The 21,371-nt window shown below is 34.2% G+C and overlaps 1 protein-coding gene and 1 pseudogene across 2 annotated transcripts; both read left to right on the forward strand.

The window, feature by feature from the left end:
* Window positions 1-2,481: 2,481 nt before the first annotated feature.
* On the forward strand, window positions 2,482-5,917 carry LOC121223403 ((+)-delta-cadinene synthase isozyme A). Of its 2 annotated transcripts, none has more exons than XM_041104806.1 (7): window positions 2,482-2,667; window positions 3,746-4,025; window positions 4,200-4,572; window positions 4,660-4,878; window positions 4,959-5,097; window positions 5,189-5,437; window positions 5,534-5,917. In XM_041104806.1, the coding sequence occupies exons 1-7, from the start codon at window positions 2,551-2,553 to the stop codon at window positions 5,819-5,821; spliced, it is 1,665 nt and encodes a 554-aa protein (XP_040960740.1). In that variant the 5' UTR covers window positions 2,482-2,550; the 3' UTR covers window positions 5,822-5,917. The 2 variants fall into 2 exon arrangements, with proteins under 2 accessions (XP_040960740.1, XP_040960741.1); XM_041104807.1 differs by having other exon boundaries at window positions 5,540-5,917.
* A 5,134-nt stretch (window positions 5,918-11,051) lies between these two features.
* On the forward strand, window positions 11,052-19,887 carry LOC121223219 ((-)-germacrene D synthase-like; annotated as a pseudogene).
* The last annotated feature ends 1,484 nt before the right edge of the window (window positions 19,888-21,371 follow it).

Below are 21,371 nucleotides of genomic sequence, written 5' to 3' on the forward strand. Positions count from 1 at the left end.
GTAAAATGGTTTAATACCTATGCTTTAATTTTTGGATTGGTTGATGAATTTGTGAGTTTTCATTGATGATAGTTTGATGTTTTTGTTGTTTGATGATGAAAAATAAATATTTGATGTTAGATTATTGTGTTTTATGAAGTGATTTTTGATGAAAATGCAAATTAGGGATTAAATTGTGAAATGTGTAAATTGAGTAGTTGAAATGTGAAATAAATGCAAGTTTTGGGCTGCTAGGGACCCCTAATGAATTCGGCTAAGCATGGGTATATCGAAATTTTGTGTAATTTGTGATTTTGTGAAATAGGGAATAAATTGAACAAATGTGAAATTTAAGGGGCTAAAGTGCAAAATGCCCATTTATGTGTTTTTGGATGAAATTGAATGAATATGTTTTTAAATAATTTAAATTTGAATTGATTTAGATCAAGAAAGAAAGAAATCGGAGTTAGATCGGGGAAAGTCGAAAGTTATCAAGTAATCGATCCGTTTCGCCAATTTTGATACGAGGTAAGTTCATAAGTAAATAAATGTTTTTGAAATTAAATATAAATGTTTTATACCTTGCTGAAATTAAATTGTACATGGTTATATATTTTCGATATTGAATTGTTTATGTATATATGATGCCGAATTGGATTTGTATTTGATTATACATTATCAAACTTGATTCGTGTATGGCTATACATTGCCAAATTGTTTGGTATATGGATATAAGTTGCTGAATTGATTCGTACAGGGTTGTACATTGCTGAAATTAATTCATACATGGTTATATATTGTCAATATTGAATTGTTTATGAATATAGGATGCCGAATTTGATTTATGTATGATTATACATTGCCGAACTTGATTCGTGAATGGTTATACATTGCCGAATTGTTGGGTATATCAATATTCATTGCTGAATTGGATTCGTATATGAATATATATTTTGAATTGATTTGAGCATTGGATGACTGATTTTGCGTATGAAATAATTTAATTATGAAGTCGATAGCTTTGAATGAACCATAGAAAATGTATTTGAAATTGATGACATGATAATAGGACTTCAAGATGTGATTTTTGTGTAGGACCATGTCTGGGACATTGGCATCAAAGTAAGAAAACGTGTAAGACCTTTTCTGGGACATTGGCATCGTATATGATTTGTATAAGACCCTGTCTTGGACAGTGGCATCAAAATGCGTTAACATTTAAGACCATATAAGGGATATGACATTGTACGAGTTTTATAAGATTTCTATGTGCTCTTAACAAATCTAAATGTGGTTTTAAACTGAATGGTTCAGGTATGTGTGAGTGTATATGTTTATAAAATATAAAGGTAAGTTAGCACTTAATGTAATAATATGAGTTCATATGTGTTATTTAATTGTATATGTGTTTGTCATATGTTTGAGTTCAGCTTAGTTGAATTGAATTATAATTTTCATTGAAATGATTTATTTGCTTATGACTTACTAAGCTTCCAAAGCTTACTTTGTGCATTCTTCCACTGTTTTATAGATTATCGAAGTTAGCTCAAATTCAAGGATCGTTGGGAAAAGTCATCACACTATCGATCATTTTGTTGGTACTTTTGAAGCTTTATATATATGACATATGGCATGTATAGGCTAGTGAACTATTAGTGTATTTTTGAAATGTAATTCTAGCCATATGATTTGGCTTGGAAATGATGTATATGATAGAATTGTGTTTAGCATGCTTATTATGATATGTGACGTTTTGAGGATTAAATGTTGGCAAAAAAAAATGAAAAAAAAATGAATGAAACGAAAATGAATTGACTATTTTGATCTGTGTTTTATTCGTAATGCTTCGTAACCCTAATTCGGTGACGGATTTAGGCTAGGGGTTGTTACATATCGTTAAAAAATGAAATATCATAACACAACAATTATTTTATTTAATTAAGTTATTATATTTTAAAATAAGCTTAAATATTTATTTAATATATTTTAATTTATAGTCAGTGCTAGTGTGACGGTACAATGATTAAAAAATAATGGAAAAAATAAAAACGAAGTTGATGAAGAATAAGATCTAGAATAACATATTAAAAAGTTTAAAAAGAAAGAAAAAAGGTGGAAATTAGTATTGGTGTACCAAAACATTTTTTTTTGATAAAATAGAAATTTAAACTCACACATTTAAAGAATCATACAGGCATAGTTTATGGATTCATCCCACAACTTTAAAAATAAGATAAAAATTCTTGACTGATAGACTGGTTTAAAGAAAACAATAATTTCTTAAACAATATAATGTTTGTAGAAAAGGTTGAGCAATTAAATTATTTTAACACTAAGCGCCAACAAAGATATCAATCAAATCTACCCAAGGATCTACTATATATTAATTTAAGTTTCCTGAAAACCATGCCATTATCAAATATCTCACTTTATATATAACATGCATTTGTGGTTGATGGACATCATTTTATTCAAACATCTCACTTTATATATAACATAGTATTTAAGGTTGACGATGTCTATAAATAGCAACTCCTAAATGCATTTGGATCATACAAATCTCAGACAAAGATGTCTTCTAAAATGCCTGCAAACCTTGTACCATCAATGTCCAAGGAAAATCGCCATTTGGCCGATTTTGTTCCTAGCTTTTGGGGGGATATTTTCCTCTCTACTCCTCCTGGAATGGTATGTTTCTACGTGTGAAAACCTCTTTGTATGAGACTAGACAGACATATATCTACCTCACTAGGACTTGGTCTGTCTATTTATTTAATAGTGATATAAGGTAAAACTATCATGAAAGTTTATATGATACGAGTTGGATTTTTTACTTAAAAAAATAGATAAATCAGTCATTGTATGTTAAAAATTCTGTTTGTTTCCACTGTTAAGTGATGATGTGTCCCTATTTGGTTGCTTGAATTAATCTCTCCATGTCAATAATTCTATTCATTTCACTATTTGTAAAAAATTCTATCTATTTTGCTTGAATTAGTCTTTTCACGTCAGCATAAGATACATGTGGCCTGCCATGCATCACTATCTCGCTATTCCATCAACCGCATCAACACTTAATAGTAAAAATAAATAAAATTTTTAATAGAATGTCTAGTTTGTTCTTTGATCTAACGTACAAGGACTAATATTACGTTTTTTAATGTTTATATTATAGTAGTAATATATATTACTATAGATTTAATTTTTATGTGTTATAAATTACATAATATATAAAAATAACCTAACATATTACAAACTTTAAAAAAGGGCATGGCCGAGTTGGGCTCAAGCTTGAACATTTAAGGTCTGAGCTCGACCCATATTTTAAACGGATCTAATTTTTTTTTCCAAACTCTCTCAATTTTTGGATGGGCCTTAAGACTTGATCGAGTAACTCAACCCGTGAATAAATCTAATTAATACTGAGTTTTAGTGATGGTGGTAAATCTGGGACATGTTAGGTTTAGCTAGTGCCGGGGTTGTTTCGGTTAAGGTTTAGTGGAAGCTCTTGATTAGTTCTTTTTAATATATATATATAATTTGTTTTTAAAAAGTATAATTTGTTTTTATAAAATTAACCTGAAATGGGTAGCAAAATTGTTGACTGTTAGTCATTGCAATATTGTGGGTGACATTGAGAAATAAAACACCCACAAAGGTTAGAGTTGAATTTTGCAACTCTCTCATCTCTATTCTCATTCTAATATGATGGACGCATGAAAATGTATACTTTAAATTTAATTGAAAACTTTTCACACTTAAATAGGATATGGATGCCAGAACCCAACAAGAGTATGAAGAATTGAAGCAGAAAGTGAGGAGAATGTTGGTGGCAAATATGGACAAACCATCCCAAAAATTACACATAATTGATGCAGTCAAACGCTTAGGTGTAGCTTACCATTTTGAGAAAGAGATAGAAGATGCCTTAGAAGTTATATATGATCATTATTGCAATCATATTCAGATTGATGATGATGAAGATCTCTACACTACTGCTGTTCGATTTCGTTTACTACGAGAGCATGGCTTCAATGTTCAGTGCGGTATGCTTTAATTTATTATATATAATTATAAAAGTTCATAATCTTAGACATGCAACTATATTTAAGAGGTGAAATCCAATAATTTTAAAGTTGGAATACTTGCTTTTATGTTTTTCTCAGTTTTGATGACTTCATTTAGGAAAGTAATGTTTCAAATTTGATTGGATTGAGCAGAGACCTTCAACAAGTTCAAAAATGAGAAAGGAAAGTTCAAAGAATCCTTAATTAGTGATGTGAAAGGCATGCTAGAATTGTATGAAGCTGCACATTTTCAACTACACGAGGAAAATCTATTAGAAGAAGCTCTTTCTTTCACCACTTTTCATCTAAAGTTGGCAGAAACTACGGTAGACTATCCTCTCTCCACTCAGATTGCTAATGCTCTAAAGCGTCCCCTTCGTAAGAGCTTACCAAGGTTGGTTGCTTGGAGTTACATTTCCATATATGAAGGATATGGTACCCAAGACAAAAATTTAATGAAATTTGCAAAGTTAGATTTCAAAATGGTACAACATTTGCACATGAAGGAAATAAGTGAGATATACAGGTAATCTATAGTGCCACAAGGTTTCCATCCAAATAAGAACCTTTTATACACAGGTTTATAAATAATATATATTTATTCTTATTTTAGGTGGTGGAAAGGTTTAGATGTTGAAACCAATTTTCCCTTTATACGAGATAGATTGGTGGAATGTTACTTATGGATATTGGGAGTATACTTTGAACCTCATTACTCTGTTGCTAGAACTTTCATGACCAAAGTAATATCATTGACATCAATTGTGGATGATACTTATGATGCATATGCCACATATGAAGAACTTGAAATATTTACAAAAGCAATCCAAAGGTAATTAAACAGACAAAGGTAAAATTTTTTTGATTGAATTATAGAGAGAGATAGCCATTTGAATTGATGACATATTGTAGGTGGGATATCAATTGCCCTGATCAACTTCCAGACTGCATGAAATTGTGCTATAGTGAGCTCTTAAAAGTTTTTAAAGATATGGAAGACTTGATGTCCGAACAAGGAAAATCATATCGTGTCCAACTCGCAAAAGAAGCGGTATATATGATCAAACATTCTTAATTTGTAACTTCAATAAACTAAATTAATTGGTTTTTGCTAACTTCTTTATTTGTTTGTTTGTCAATAGATGAAACAAGTATGTCAAGCCTACTTTGTTGAGGCCAAATGGCTGCATGAACATTATATGCCAACGGTGGAGGAGTATTTGTCTGTTGCATTTGTTTCTACTTGTTATCCAATGCTTACAATTGTATCCTTTGTCGGCATGGAGGATAGCATAACGAAGGAGACATTCACTTGGGCATTTAATACACCAAAGATTCTTCGAGCTTCAACAATTATTTGTAGGCTGATGGATGATGTTGTTAGCCACCAGGTATATCATTTATTTTCATCATTGTAGTGTTCGGGTTGATTTCGATTCGATTTTTTTAAAACATTTATTTAAAACTTATGTTTATTGCATTTTGAGCAAGAGAGAGAACATGTTCCTTCGGCTATGGAGTGTTACATGAAACAATATGGGGTATCAGCACAAGAGGCATACGATGAGTTCTACAAGCGAATAAACAATGCTTGGAAGGATATGAACGAAGCGTTCTTGAAACCAACGGTGGTGCCGACATCGGCTCTTAATCGAATTCTCAACCTTACTAGGGTTATAGATCTCCTTTACAAGGATGAAGATGCTTATACGCGTGTTGGTGATTCAGCAAAAACTAGCATCACTGCCCTGTTGATTGATCCAATCTCAATTTGATTCAGGGATTTAAAAGTTTGAATAAACCCAAAATCACTTTCGAAAAGTGGTATCCGTGTGAAATTTAGTCTCTTATTATCGGGTTGTCACCTCATATGTAAAAAAAATAATGTTCTGCTTGGCAACCTTTTCCTACGTTTGAGTGCTTCAAGTTTAGTTTGAGTTGTTTAGGTGTTGACTATGTTTTCTATTGTATTAATAAAACTTTATGCCGAAATGATGTTGTTTGAAATTGTGTGATTAGAATCCTGTCATTTATTAAAAAAATAAATATAGTGGCAAAATAAGAAGATTTGTGGGGTGAAAGGCCGATCGTTCTTATTGCTTTGCAATCGTTCTACCGTCATTATCGACGTTTATTATAACAAATATGGTAGACAATTTTTTTGGGAATGTACTCGGATGGAATAATCAATGTGATAATAATATCAGTATAGATGATGTGAATTCCCTTGAAGATGGCAACAGCTAGAACTTTTTAAAGTAAACGCTCATAAAGGACAAATCTGTATAAACTAAGTAATATCATCGAACACCAATCGGTGGATGAAATTCGGGTAGTCCAGATTGAAATCAAGAACATCATTCCCATGCTTCAATCAATGTGTCAAACAATGGGCAACATGATTAGCTTATCTATGGGTAAAAAAAAAAACTAAAATCAACGAAGGACTCACAAGAACCTAAGGTCTCCCTAACAATACAACCATAGAAAGATAAATCTAGAGTTAAATTATTAATTTTGTTTATAATAAAAGCACAAATTAGAACAGCTGTAGAAAAATCTTCTGGAGGGCCTTTTAACTGACGTACGACATAGCAAAGCCTCAACAAATGGTGAAAAGGTAAAGAATAAAAGTACAATTGTCTATTAAAATTAGTAAAAATTCGATAGAGAACTTAATTTATAGATCTGTCATATTAGATTATCAAGAAAAAAAGTTAGAGGTGAAAGTATATTTGAATCCATTGATATATTAAAAAGTTTGAAAATTTCAAATTAGATCGTAATTTTTAGACAAGGCGACCATCTCTCTTCTTTGAAGATAGATGTGAAAAAAGTTAGGTTATGCGTAATGTGGAAACCATAACTATATAATAGGTAACCTTAATTTTTTTGAAAAATGTTTTTCAAAAGTTTGATAGTTATTATTATCAAAAAGTGTATTTGAGAAGATAAAAGGTCTATTTTAGACTTGATGCTATAAAGTAAAAAATATGTATTTAAATTTATTAATATATAATATATGGAACATATAAACTTAAATTATAATTAAAAGTTAAAAATAGTTTATTAAGTAAATAATATTATGATATATGGAATACATGTAACATATAAACTCAAATTCATTATTATTATGGTATATGAAATATATAAGCTTAAATTACAATAAAAATTTAAATGTAAAATATCTTTTTGAATATAAACAACCATTAGTCCAAATCCATTTTGAATATAGTTTTTTAAAATTATAATGTAATTTAAAAATTTTAAAAACTATTAAAATTTTTAAAAAAATTATGGCTTATCATAATAAAAAATTCGATTTAAAAAATAGCGTTTGTAGGCACAATGTAAGTTTTTTTTTTTGTTTTTTTAGAATCAAGCCTTGGTAAAGTTTTTGTGTTATTATTTCAGACATTTTTGAATTCTCAAGTGCAGTAGAGGGTTAAGGATTAAATGAAATTGGGATACCATCAAATTTGTATCCTTTTTCAATAATTAATGTCATTTTAATATTTTCATTACGAAAGAAATCAAATTCAAAATAATGTGTCAACTTTTTAAATGAAAATACTAAAATAACATTAAATTATTGAAAAGAGATACAAGTTTGATGGTATCCCAATTTTATTTAATCCTTGATTCATATGGGATTTGAATCTTGACATTTGCAACTCTTTGCCAATTCCAAGCAGAGATTTTCTCCATAAAGAAAAAAAACCATTTGTTTCGGTATGCGAACTATGACTCATTATACCTATATTTATAATTAACTTAACGATTTTTTATATGGGAATTATATATTTTTGTTTGCTACTAAATTCTATTGTTTTTTTATAGTCAAGCAATTATTACACATTATTATTTATAATTAGTTAATTACTACTATAATTTTTCTCCACATATAATTACCTTTTTTCTTAAATATATATATTATTTAATCGAAGCTTGTTTGAAATAATGATTAGAATTTTTATCTGACACTTTGATAGTACGAGTTTAAACTCTCTCATCTCTCTACTTCCTCATGGTGTAATGGTAAGAAAATTACTATTTCTAAAATAATGTATGATTAGAAAGGCTCAAATGCTCGATGATGAAGAAAAGAATAAATAGTGTTGACACCATTTTTTTGATTGAAAAAACGGGGTCGACTTGGGTTTTGAAAAACAAAAACGGGAGTCGCCACCAATCCTTTTTTGATAAGGTGTGATCGGATCACCTTGAAAAGTGGTTGTTTTAATAAATAATTTAATTTTATTAAAACAACGATTTTGGTCCACGAAATTCAGAAAAACGGGTTCGGGAGTCGGTTACGCACGAGGAAAGATTAGCACCCTCGATACGCCCAAAATTGGTACCTAGTTGATTACTTAATGTCTTAATGTCGAAAATTGAAAACTTTAAAGAACTTTAAAATACGATCCTTTAAAAAAACTAGAATGGCATGGATTAAAATTCAAGAGGATATTTGGCAATTTGGTTTAAACGAGAAATCGAAATCAAGTACCTTAGGACACATCCCTCGAATTTCCAAACGCAAAACATTGCCTTATTTCGAATTTAAAAAAAAAAGGATATTTAGCCATTTGGTTGAACGAGAAAAATCGACACCCAGCACCTTAGGGCACGTTCTCTCGAATTTTCCAAACGCAAACATTGCCTTATTTCGAAAATTTTTAAAATGATGTTTGGCTATTCGGTTAAATAAGAAAAATCGACACCCAGCACCTTAGGGCACGTTTTCTCGAATTTCCCAAACGCAAAACATTGCCTTATTTTAAAATTATTTTTAAAATTTTTTTTAAAGGATATTAAGCCATTTGGTTAAGCGAGAAAAATCAACACCCAGCACCTTAGGGCACGTTTTCTCGAATTTCCCAAACGCAAAACATTGCCTTATTTTAAAATTATTTTAAAATTTTTTAAAGGATATTAAGCCATTTGGTTAAGCGAGAAAAATCGACACCCAGCACCTTAGGGCACGTTTTCTCGAATTTCCAAACGCTAAGTATTGCCTCAATTTGAAATATTTTCCTTTTTTGAAATATGATATTTATATGCATAATGGAATAATAAACATGATAATGTGAATATAAAAAAATGAACAAAAACGAATAATAAAATAAATCAATCATACATATTCCATAGCAAATAAATAAATAAATAAAACTAAAGCATAAACATGGACATGTGAATAAGTACATAAATGAACATAAAAAAAATGAAAGTACATGAAAATTATAAAATATATAAAAAAATATATGTGTGCATATAAGGGAAATATACATGTATGTATATACATAAAATTACGGAAATATGAAAAATATATGTATATATGTATTTTAAAATTATTATATAAAATATATATAAGTAAGCATGTACATCTATACATATGTAACTATCATAAAAAAGTATATATATATATAAAATATAAAAAGTATATATATAAGTATATATATGAATCATAAAAATATAAAGAACATATATAAAATACGTATTTAAAATATGAAGAATATGTAAGTACATATATATATATTTATGAAAGTAAAGTATATAGATATGTATAAAAATTGTGAAATATAAATATATATATATATAGGTACGTATATGTATATATAGATAGATTATAAAAAATATGCATATTACATATGTATATCATAAAATCACATGTATGTATATAAATATAAGTAATTAAAATAATAATACTATAATAAGATAAACATATAAAAAAATTTACATAAATAAGTGTAAATGGAAATACGATGATAATAAAAATAATATTAAATAATAATAATAATAATACTAATGAACAAAATAATAAAAATGCTACAAAAGGGCTTAAATTAAAGTAAAAGTAAAAATACTGGGCGAATTCGAAATAAATAAAAACAGAAAGGACTAGATTGTGACATGCGCCAAAAGAGGGGGGACCAAAACAGTAAATATCCCAAAACACTGCGCTTTGATGGGGACCAAAATGAATCAAAATAAAATTATGTAGCAAAATAAAAAAAAACAAAAGGGATTGGATTAAGCTATGCCGCAAATGCGGAGGGGCCTATTGCGCAAATAGCCCCTCCGACGAAAACACGCGGATCCTTGGGTGCGGGTCGGGTCAGATTGCGGGCCGGCCTCCTAAACGGCGTTGTTTTGGGCGTTCTGGGGCTAGGCCAAAACGGTGCCGTTTTGTACCCCTATAAATTTTAAAAAATTTTCAAAAAATTCATTCCTTCCTTGTTTTCCAAAAAAAAAAATTCCAAACTCTCTCTCAACTCCCCCTTTCTTTCCCAGAAACTGGCCATCAGTCCGGCCTTTGGCCGCCGCGCCGGTCGCCGGCGCCGCCGTGGGGAGGCCAAAAGTCTCCCCTTTTTTTTCACTGAATCGTCTCTTCGTTCCCCTAATCGCTCCGGTGTCGGTAAAACAAGGTAAAGATGCCTCATTTCTTCTTTTTTGTTTAATATTTTGAAATAAAAAATCAAGAAAAAAAAGAAAAAAAGAAAATAACCTTCAATCTTTTCTTTCTTCTGAACCGTTCTTTTTTATTACAATGGTTTTTAATCGATTTTACACTGATTTCCAAAAACAAAGTCCCCCCCTTCAATCTGTTTTTCATCGGTTTTTATACCGAATATATAAAAAAAATAAAGCCCCATGTTGCTTGCTGTTGTGGTTTTTCTTTATTGTTTGCAGGTGGAGTAGGTGGCGGTAGGACAGTAGCGGTGGTGGCAGTGGAGGCGGCGCCGAAGTCAGAAGGGTTGGTGGCGACAGTACTAGGGTTTCAGAAAAGCTGAAACCCTAGTTTGACTGTTGGGGTTGGTGAGTTGGGCCATTCGGGTTTTGGGCTTTGCCTTTGGGCTGGTCCATTTAATTGGCCGTTTGTGTTGAGGTTAAAATGGGCCTGTACAAATAGATTTTAGATGTGTGCCTATAAATGCATGCAACTTAGAAAAACATTTGGATCGCACAAATCTCAAATAGCTTTTAGCTCACAACAAAGAAAAAATGTCTTCTTAAAAATCTGCAAATCTTGTTGCAACTCAAGATAATAAAATGTCAAAGGGAAATCGCCATTTCGCCGATTTTAATCCCAACTTTTGCGGAGACATTTTCCTCTCTTCTCTTGCTGAAATTGTATGTTTCTTATATGTGAATATCTTATGTTTATTTGTGTCATGTATTTCATACATAGATTTTAAAGAGTAAAAGTATAATGAGGTTTCTGTATTAAGATTCAGATCTCATTTTTTCCCCTTTAATTAAAAAATAGGTAAATTATTTCTTGTATATTAGATTAAAGAGCAAATTGGTTATTTCACATTAAAAATTATCTATTTTTATGTTAAAAACTGCCGTAGTTGACAAAACAACCAACACTTATGTCACATATACTTCATTCTGATGTATAGGGATCAATTTTTAATAGTAAAAATGGATAAATTTGTTAATAGAAGGACCGATTTGCTCTTTAATCTAACGTATAGGGACTGATTTGCCCATTTTAAGTACAGGGTGCAAAATGAAATCTCACTCCTAGTACAAGGGCCTCCATGATACTTTTACCATTTTAAAGGTTTTTATATATATATTTGAAAGATTATATATTCTTTCAAAAGAAAATTATATATTTATTTTCATTTCATTCTGTATTTGACATAAATGTTAGATAAAAAAAATTGAAAATGTTGAGTAACACTATATGAAATTGATTATAAGTATAGCCTTAAAATACATTTAATAATGTGATTCTTAGAATGAATTGAAAGCGTTTCAAACATGAACAGAATACAGATGCTAAAGCTCATCTACAATACGAAGAATTGAAGAAACAAGTGAGGAGGATGTTGGTGATAAGTACTGATAAACCTTACCAAAATTTGGACATAATTGATGCAATCCAACGTTTAGGTGTGGCTTATCATTTTGAGAATGAGATAGTGTCACGGACTTAGAGCTTTCCCACGGATCCGTGCGGCCTTAGGCAATTTCTTTGCTTAAAAACGCCTAAGTCAGCCTAACTTGCAATGATAAAAGATTCAACAGTAAAAAAGCCTAAGTCAGCTTAACTCACAATGATAAAGGATTCAACAGAATTCCCTTAAGGTTTACACGAAGAACAGCAGAAGAACGAAGTAAGAACGAGCCTTGAAAGATGAACAAAAGCAAGAACACATGAGAGAAAAGTTTGAGTGAATACTCTCAAAATTCTTATTAACAACTGAATGAATTACAATGAGCAAAGAGGTCTCTATTTATAGTTGAGCCTCCCTAAAATCAACGGTGTAGATTAAAGTACATCAATGGCTACAGTTAAAAGCTGAATACAATTAGAACTCTAAGCTTACATAATAAGCTATATACAATTAGAACTCTAAGATTCCATAATTATATCTTCTAGATCACTTCCCGTTTTTACCAGGCTCTTGAGGTGGGCTTTTAATCTCTCCAAACAGCGGGCCAGTGTGATTGGGCCAAGTGACCTCCCTCAAATACGATGGTTCGCACAAGTTTGTCATGGTTGCGTGCTCCAATGCGCAACCCATGACATTCTCCCCCACTTGTTCTAGCGACGCCCTTGTCACATCCTCCTTATGGAACTGGTCAATCTTTTCTTGGAACTGCCATAATGCCTCGACAGGTTCCCAACTTGCTTCACTATCAGGAAGTCCCTTCCATCGAACTAAGTACTCATGCCGTGGTCGGTGGTACTTTTGTTTAATTACTAGATCTGCCTCATTGTTTTTGACTTCACGATCGTATGACACCTTTACCCCCATCGGTGCTCGTTCAGACTTGCCTCGATTTGGATCCTCTTGATCCCCATGAAACGGCTTAAGCATGCTTACATGGAAAACTGGGTGGACTTTATGTTTTGCTGGCAACCAGTTTGTAGGCCACCTTGCCTACTCTCTTCACAACTTTAAACGACCCTTCATACCTTCGCACAAGACCCTTGTGCAAGCCAGTATATCGTAAAATCAAGTGTAGTTTAGCAAGGACAGAGTCACCCACTTGAAATTGCACATCCCTTCGGTTCTGATCGGCCCACTTCTTGCTACGCTTACTTGCCTTGTGTAAAAAAGCTCTAGCCAAGTCATTCTTTTCTTGCCAATCTTTTGCGAATCGATAGGCTGCGGGATTTGGTCCTGTATAATGGGTCACAACAGCGTTGGGTGTGAGTGGCTGTTGACCCGTCACTATTTCAAATGGACTTTGATTTGTGGCCCCACTTCGCTGCAAGTTATATGAAAATTGGGCCACATCCAACAACTTTGGCCAATCCTTTTGTGTGGCACTCACATAGTGTCGAAGATACGTCTCCAACAATGCATTTACTCGTTCAGTTTGCCCATCGGTTTGTGGATGCATGCTCGTGGAAAAATTCAAATCTGAGCCCATTGACTTGAACAACTCCGTCCAGAATCGGCCCGTGAATCGCCCATTTCGATCACTGATAATAGACAGTGGCACTCCCCAATATTTCACCACATGTCTAAGGAACAACCGAGCTGCTTCCTCAGCAGGGCACTCATTGGTCACTGGAATAAATGTCGCATATTTTGAACACCTATCCACCACAACCAAAATACTCGCGAACCCGTCAGACTTAGGCAAACCAATAATAAAATCCATGGATAAACTCTCCCATGGCCTTTCCGGAACTGGCAAAGGTTGAAGCAAACCGGCTGGAGTCTTTAACTCAACCTTGTCTTGTTGGCACACTAGACAAGTTTTCACATAAGTTTCCACATCAGCACACATGTGAGGCCAATAATATCGATCCTCCAAAAGGGCCAAAGTGCGATGCATCCCTAGATGACCCGCCCATTTCGAGTCATGACACTCTTTCATGACTTCTTTACGGAGTTTCCCATAATAGGGCACATAGAGGCGGTGTCCATGAGTGTATAACAGCTCCCCATCAAGCCAAAATCTTCTCGTTTTTCCCTCTTTGGCAAGCTCACTCAAATTTTTGGCCGTGGGATCATGGGACAATCCCTTTCGAATGCGTTCCAGCAAAGAACCCTCAGGTTGACTAATTGCTGCAAATTCCATCTTTCGACTGAGTGCATCAGCCACAATGTTGGCATTTCCTGGTTTATATTCCATTGTAAAATCAAACTCCGCTAGTAAAACCTGCCAACGAGCCTGCTTGGGAGACAACTTTTTCTGTGTTAGAAAATAACTATTGGCAACGTTATCGGTGAGGACCACGAACCTGGAACCCAATAGATAATGTCTCCATGTGCGCAAGCAGTATACTACCGCAGTCATCTCCTTCTCTTGGATCGTATATCTACGCTCTGTCTCATTAAGCTTTCGACTCTCGAAAGTAATTAGGTGCCCATCTTGCATCAGTACTCCCCCAATAGCATAATCTGATGCGTCCGTGCGTACCTCATAAGGCTTCGAAAAATCTGGCAAGGCAAGTACCGGCTCCCTTGTCATTTCTTGCTTCAATTGATTAAAAGCCTTCTCACATTCCGGATTCCAATCCCATACCTTCCCCTTTTTTAACATGTCCGTCAAGGGAGTGGTAATTCTGGAGTAGCTTTCGACAAAGCGTCGATAGTAATTTGCCAACCCAAGGAAAGATCTCAACTCCGTTACCTTGGTTGGAGACTCCCACTCTGAAATGGCTCGAACCTTGCTCTTATCCATTCGGATCTTACCACTTCCCACAAAGTGGCCTAGGAATGACACCTTTTGTTGGGCAAATGAGCATTTCTCCTCCTTAATGAATAGCTCATTTTCCCTCAAAGTTTGGAACACCTCCCTCAAGTGTCCTATGTGCTCTTCAAGAGACTTGCTATACACCACAATATCGTCAAGGTAAACAACCACAAAACGATCAAGGAAGGGTTGAAGTACCTTATTCATTAGGGTGCAGAATGTAGCTGGGGCATTCATGAGTCTGAAAGGCATCACAAGGAACTCATACGAACCATACCGTGTCACACAAGCTGTCTTTGGTTCGTCCCTTTAGGCTATCCAAACTTGATGATACCCCGATCTCAAATCTAACTTGGTAAACCATCTTGCACTACTAAGCTGATCAAAAAAATCTGCAATAAGAGGAATAGGGTACCTATTCTTCATAGTGATCTTGTTTAGAGCTCGATAATCGATGCACATTCTCAAGGACCCATCATGTTTCTTTTGGAACAACACTGGCACACAATATAGGGATTTAGATGGTCTAATGAATCCCGCATCCAAAAGTTCCTTCAATTGTTTCCGCAACTCTTCTAATTCTGGCAGAGACATACGATAGGGGCCCTTGCTGGCGGCACCACATTGGACATTAACTCGATTTTGTGGTCCACCTCCCTCTTGGGTGGCAAACTTTTAGGCAACTGTGCAGGCATTACATCTCGGAATGATTGCAACAATTGACCCACTTCTTTCGGGGTCTCACTAACAGACTCAGCGGTCCCTTCGATCTTCAAGGTGGCTAGATATGAAACTTCATTTCTACGTACACCTTTAGCAAACTGAATTGCTGACAGTGTTTTTCCCTCAAGGCTTCTTTTCCTTGTCACTTTCACCATGCATTGATGTTTCGCGTCTGAAATCACCATGTAATTGCTCGAAGGGGCAATAAGAGCATTAACATGATTAAGGAAGCTTAGTCCCACCACAAAATCATAATCATCAAGTGGTATTACCTTAATGGATACCTTCCCGGACCATTTACCGAGCTGAAGATGCACTCCCTTTGCAACCCCCTTGATTGGAACACTTTCTGAGTTTACTGTTTTGATCCGACCCACTTCATTATCTATCTTGAGGCGCAATTTACAAGCAGCCTCCTCGGACATGAACAAATCAGAAGCCCCTGTGTCAACGAGTGCATTCAATTTTCTGCCAGCCACAATGATGTCTACAAACATCAACCCATGGCTCATTCTATCTTCGACACCCCCTAGTATCGAACCAAGATTGTTGTCCTCCACATCAGACTCCCCCTTTGCTACCATAGCCGTGAGAGCGGCCTTCTTTGGGCAATCCTTAATCATATGTGGACCATCACAGTGAAAGCATCTTATAGGCCCACTCTTTCTCTTGTCCCAAGGCTTCTTGCCATTGTCGTTCCTAGTGAGCTTTTCTTTATCTCCCCCACTGTTACCCTTTTTATTAAATCTGGGCTTAAAAGAATTGGGATTGTCTTTCTTCCCACCAAATTCAGCAAGCGATTCTGCTACGGACATAGCCTTGGTGAGTTCTTGAACTCCTCGACGTTGCAACTCTTGCTTCACCCACGGTTTTAATTCGTCCATGAAGGAAAAGAATGCCTCTTTCTCCCCCATATCTGAGATTTAGAGCATAAGTTCACTAAACTCCTGCACATACTCCCTCACAGTGCCTTGTTGCGCAAGCCGACGCAACTTTGCCCGAGCCTCATCCTCGGCATACTCTGGGTAAAACTGTGCTTTGAACTCACATTGAAACTCCTCCCATGTTCCGATTTCGGTCCCACCACGTCTCACATCAGTGGACCGGCGACACCACCACAACAAAGCAACGTCAGAGAAATACATCGTAGCAGTAGTTACCTTAGTGACATCCTCCGTCATGCCTTTGGCACAGAAGTATTGCTCGATTCCCCACAAAAAGTTATCCACATCTCTTGCGGACCTTGTTCCCTTGAACTCCTTGGGCTTGGAAACATCAATATTGGGCTTGGGTGAGACAGCCGCTAACCCACCATTGCCCAAAGCAGCCTTGTAGATTATGAGTTCACCCTTGAGCTCCGCAATCTCTCCCTTCAAGGCCGCCACCATAGCCTCAATGGCATCATCTCTACCAGTTAACTGTTCCACATTATCCGTCACATATACTTTGAGCTGCTCCTGCATGGACTGCAATCCATCATGGAGTCTATCATCGACATCATCAATCCTTTCCTTGGTATCCCCCACGAAATTCTCGAGAGTGACGACATGATCTTCTAAAGCTAACAATATGTCCCTTGAGCGACTGGCTTTCCTAGCCCTCTCACGGGTCTCCACCCCCTCAACTTCTTTCGACATCTTTCAACGGTGGCTTCGAACCTGGCTCGGATACCAACTGTCACGGACTTAGAGCTTTCCCACAGATCCGTGCGGCCTTAGGCAATTTCTTTGCTTAAAAATGCCTAAGTCAGCCTAACTTGCAATGATAAAAGATTCAACAGTAAAAACGCCTAAGTCAGCTTAACTCGCAATGATAAAGGATTCAACAGAATTCCTTTAAGGTTTCCACGAAGAACAACAGAAGAACGAAGTAAGAACGAGCCTTGAAAGATGAACAAAAGTAAAAACACTTGAGAGAAAAGTTTGAGTGAATACTCTCAAAATTCTTATTAACAACTGAATGAATTACAATAAGCAAAAAGGTCTCTATTTATAGTTGAGCCTCCCTAAAATCAACGGTGTAGATTAAAGTACATCAATGGCTACAGTTAAAAGCTGAATACAATTAGAACTCTAAGCTTACATAATAAGCTATATACAATTAGAACTCTAAGATTCCATAATTATATCTTCTAGATCACTTCCCGTTTTTACCAGGCTCTTGAGGTGGGCTTTTAATCTCTCCAAGCAGTGGGCCAGTGTGATTGGGCCAAGTGACCTCCCTCAAATACGATGGTTCGCACAAGTTTGTCATGGTTGCGTGCTCCCATGCGCAACCCATGACAATAGAACATGCTTTACATATTATATATCATCATCACTGCAATAATGCTCAGATTGATGATGACCTATACACTGCTTCTGTTCGATTTCGTCTACTGAGAGAGCATGGCTGCAATGTTTTGTGGTATGCCTTAATTTGTTACAAGCAGTATATATATATTAATAAAAAGAGTGCCCTAGATAGATATTATAAAAATATTTAATAGATTAAAAGTTTATATAAATGATAAATACCATTATATTGATAAATTCAATGATTTAATCTATATAATTTAAGTAAAAACTAATTAAGAAAAAGTTTACAATCTAGAATATCGAAAGAGGTTGCAAATCTTTGGGATTCAGACTCATTGCTTCTTCTCCTTTTTTATGTTTTCAAATTGTGATTTCCTTTATACCAAAGGAAAATAATATTTTAAATTTATTTGGTGATTGAGCAGAGACGTTCAATAAGTTCATTGATGAGAAAGGGGAATTTAAAGAATCCTTAATCAGTGATGTGAAAGGCATGCTAGAATTGTATAAAGCTGCACACTTTCAACTGCATGGAGAAACTATATTAGAGGAAGCTCTTGCTTGGACTATGTTCCATCTAAAGTTGGCAGAAACTACGTACGATGGATTATCCTCTCTCTACACAAATTGCTAATGCACTAAAGCAACTCTTTCGCAAGAGCTTGCCAAGGTTGGTTGCTAGGAGTTACATTCCTTATATATGCGAAGGATCTGCTACCCTTGATAAAAATTTAATGAAATTTGCAAAATTAGATTTCAACATGGTACAACATTTACACAAGGAGGAGTTAAGCAAGATAAACAGGTAACCTTATTCATAGCCAGACCTATACACAAGCCAACTATTGACATATATTTATCATTTTTTTTCTTGTTTTAGGTGGTGGAGATGTTTAGATGTTGAGACTATTTTTCCTTTTATACGGGATAGATTGGTGTAGTGTTATTTTTGGATATTGGGAGTATACTTGGAACCCGTTTACACTATTGCTATAACTTTCATGATCAAAGTAATATCACTCACATCAATTTTGGATGATATTTATGATGCATATGGAACATATGAAGAACTTGAAATCTTTATGGAAGCAATTCAGAGGTCACTTGAAACATTTATTTTCACCTTCTCTTCAAAATCATCAGAAGTAAATGTCTTTTATTGAATTAAGATAGAAATAACCATTTGAATTGATGACATATTGTAGGTGGGATATAGATCAACTTCCAGATTACATGAAAGTGTAGTATAGTGAAGTCTTAAATGTTTATAAAGAAATGGAAGATTTAATGTCTAAAGTGTAGTATAGTGTCCAATTCGCGATAAAAGCTGTATATATGAGCTAATTTGTTTTCTTTTCTAGGAAACTACTTAATTTGCAATCTTAATCAACTAAATTAGCTGCTTTTTAGTTAACAAAAACAGCAAAGTCAAGTCTACCATGCTGAGGCCAAATGGCTCCATGAAAATTACATACCAACAATGGAGGAGTATATGCCAATAGCATTAGTTTCTTGTGGTTATCCGCTACTTACAATTGCATCTTGTGTTGGCATGGATGATAGCATAACAAAAGAGACATTTATTTGGGCATTCAATGACCCCAAAATTTGTAGAGCTTCAAATACTATTTTTAGGTTGATGAGTGATATCGTTAACCACAAGGTATACAATTTATTTACTTATTGTTTATCGCCATAACCCATAAAACAGAAATGGACGAGTAGCTCTACATTAGCTGAAATTAAATTATGTTTTATTGTAGTTTGAGCAAGAGAGAGGACATGTTTCATCGGCTGTGGAGTGCTACATGAAACAACATGGGGTGTCAATGCAAGAGGCATACAATGAGTTCTACAAGCAAATCAACAATGCTTGGAAGGATATTAATGAAGAGTGCTTGAAACCAACAGCAGCAACACCAAGGTCGGCTCTTAATCGAATTCTAAATCTTGCAAGGGTTATGGATCTCTTTCACAAGGGTGAAGATGCTTACACGCATGTTAGTGATGCAGCAAAAACTAGCATCAATTCCCCGTTGGTTGATTCAAGAATTCAAAGTTCAAATGAACTCGAGCTCACTTTTGAGAAGTACATCCTAAAATATCAGCATTTGCATGGAATTTATTCTTTTATCCTCGAGTCGTAAGCTCATTTGTAAAATAAATAAACATGGTTCTGCTTTCCCACCTTTTCCCGAGTTGAATGCTTTAAGTAGCTCGGGTTGTTTAAGTGTTTATTGTGCATTATCTCTCTTTTATTAACAAAGCTTTATGCTTTTAAAAGGAATGATGTAATTATCAATGTGGATGTAACATTTCCAAAATATATAGTGTTTCAATAGTTGTAAATGAAAAGTTATAAGTATCCAAAAGTTATCTCACTATTTATAGTTATTAGCTATGTCTCTTAAATTCAAAAGTTATATCACTTGATTATTAACAAATAGTCATAATTATTTAAGTAGATATGTATTGAATAATTATGTTTATTGCTAAAGATATGCCTATCCATTTGGATAATTATGTTCCTACGAACAGACATAAAACCTCCTATAAATAGGTGTGAAATTTCATTTGTATGGTATACAAAAAAATAAAAACAATTTTTTTCTATTCTCCCACCATCTTTTAGATTCTTAGATTGTTTTATAAAGAATTATTACATAAATTCTTTGTAGAAATTGATATCCTTGTCATGCTCTGCTCATTGCTCAGTAGATTGTTTCCGTCAATGCAAGACATAAACAATCATTGGACTTCATTGTATCCTCGAGGTTCATTTGCTAATAACTCTTTTGCACACCATAATATAGGTGAGGGCGAATAAAACCTTAAAGAAAGTGGCATTGGTACACGCCTTAAAACCTTTATTAATTTCCAATAAGTTCATTTTTATCCGCTCACAACAACACTTGTAGCGACCTAAAAATTTGGCACGGGCGCTAATTGAAGTGATTATTGAAAATTTAAAAACAGTGTCTCGATTTTATTTGAAAAGGAGTCGCCACCGATCTTTTTTTTTCTAGGTGTGATCGGACACCTAATAAATTCTCTTTTTAGAAGAAAAATTTATTTTTAAATTTTCCTAAAAAAGAGGCAATTTTAGGTCTACGTGAAAATTCAGAGAAAATTAGAGTTCGGGAGTCAGTTACGCGCGAGGAAGGTATTAGCACCCTCGCGACGCCCAAAATTGGTATCTTGTTAAACGCGCGTTGTCTTCATTTAAAAAATACGAGTTCAATTTAATATTTACTCGCGATCCGATCGAAACATGAGAATTTTGGAAACACAATTTAAAAAAAAAACGAAAATTTATGAAACACGAGATTTTTTTTTTGAAAACACGAAAATTTTCAAAACACGAAAATTTTTAAAAATACGAGGATTTTTGAAATACGCAAAATTTTGAAAACACAAAAATTTTTGAAATACGAACATTTTAGAAACATGAAAATTTTTAAAACACGACAATTTTTGAAACACGAGAAAAAAGTTTAGAAATATGGAAATTTTTAGAAAACACGAAAAATTTTGAAAAATGGAATTTTTTGAAAACACGAGAATTTTTGAAAACATGAATTTTTTTTTGATTTTTCATTAAGCACGTATCGCATTTAACACTAATCGATGA

Source organism: Gossypium hirsutum, chromosome D11, assembly GCF_007990345.1.
Source record: "Gossypium hirsutum isolate 1008001.06 chromosome D11, Gossypium_hirsutum_v2.1, whole genome shotgun sequence".
NCBI classification, from domain to species: domain Eukaryota; kingdom Viridiplantae; phylum Streptophyta; class Magnoliopsida; order Malvales; family Malvaceae; genus Gossypium; species Gossypium hirsutum.

Bases quoted from the DNA above. Each gene is read 5' to 3' on its own strand.
- LOC121223403 (XM_041104806.1), top strand. From the start codon at position 2,551: ATGTCTTCTAAAATGCCTGCAAACCTTGTACCATCAATGTCCAAGGAA. The intron at 4,026-4,199 runs GTATGCTTTAAT...TGGATTGAGCAG, and splicing joins TGGCTTCAATGTTCAGTGCG to AGACCTTCAACAAGTTCAAA. The intron at 4,879-4,958 runs GTAATTAAACAG...GACATATTGTAG, and splicing joins TTTACAAAAGCAATCCAAAG to GTGGGATATCAATTGCCCTG.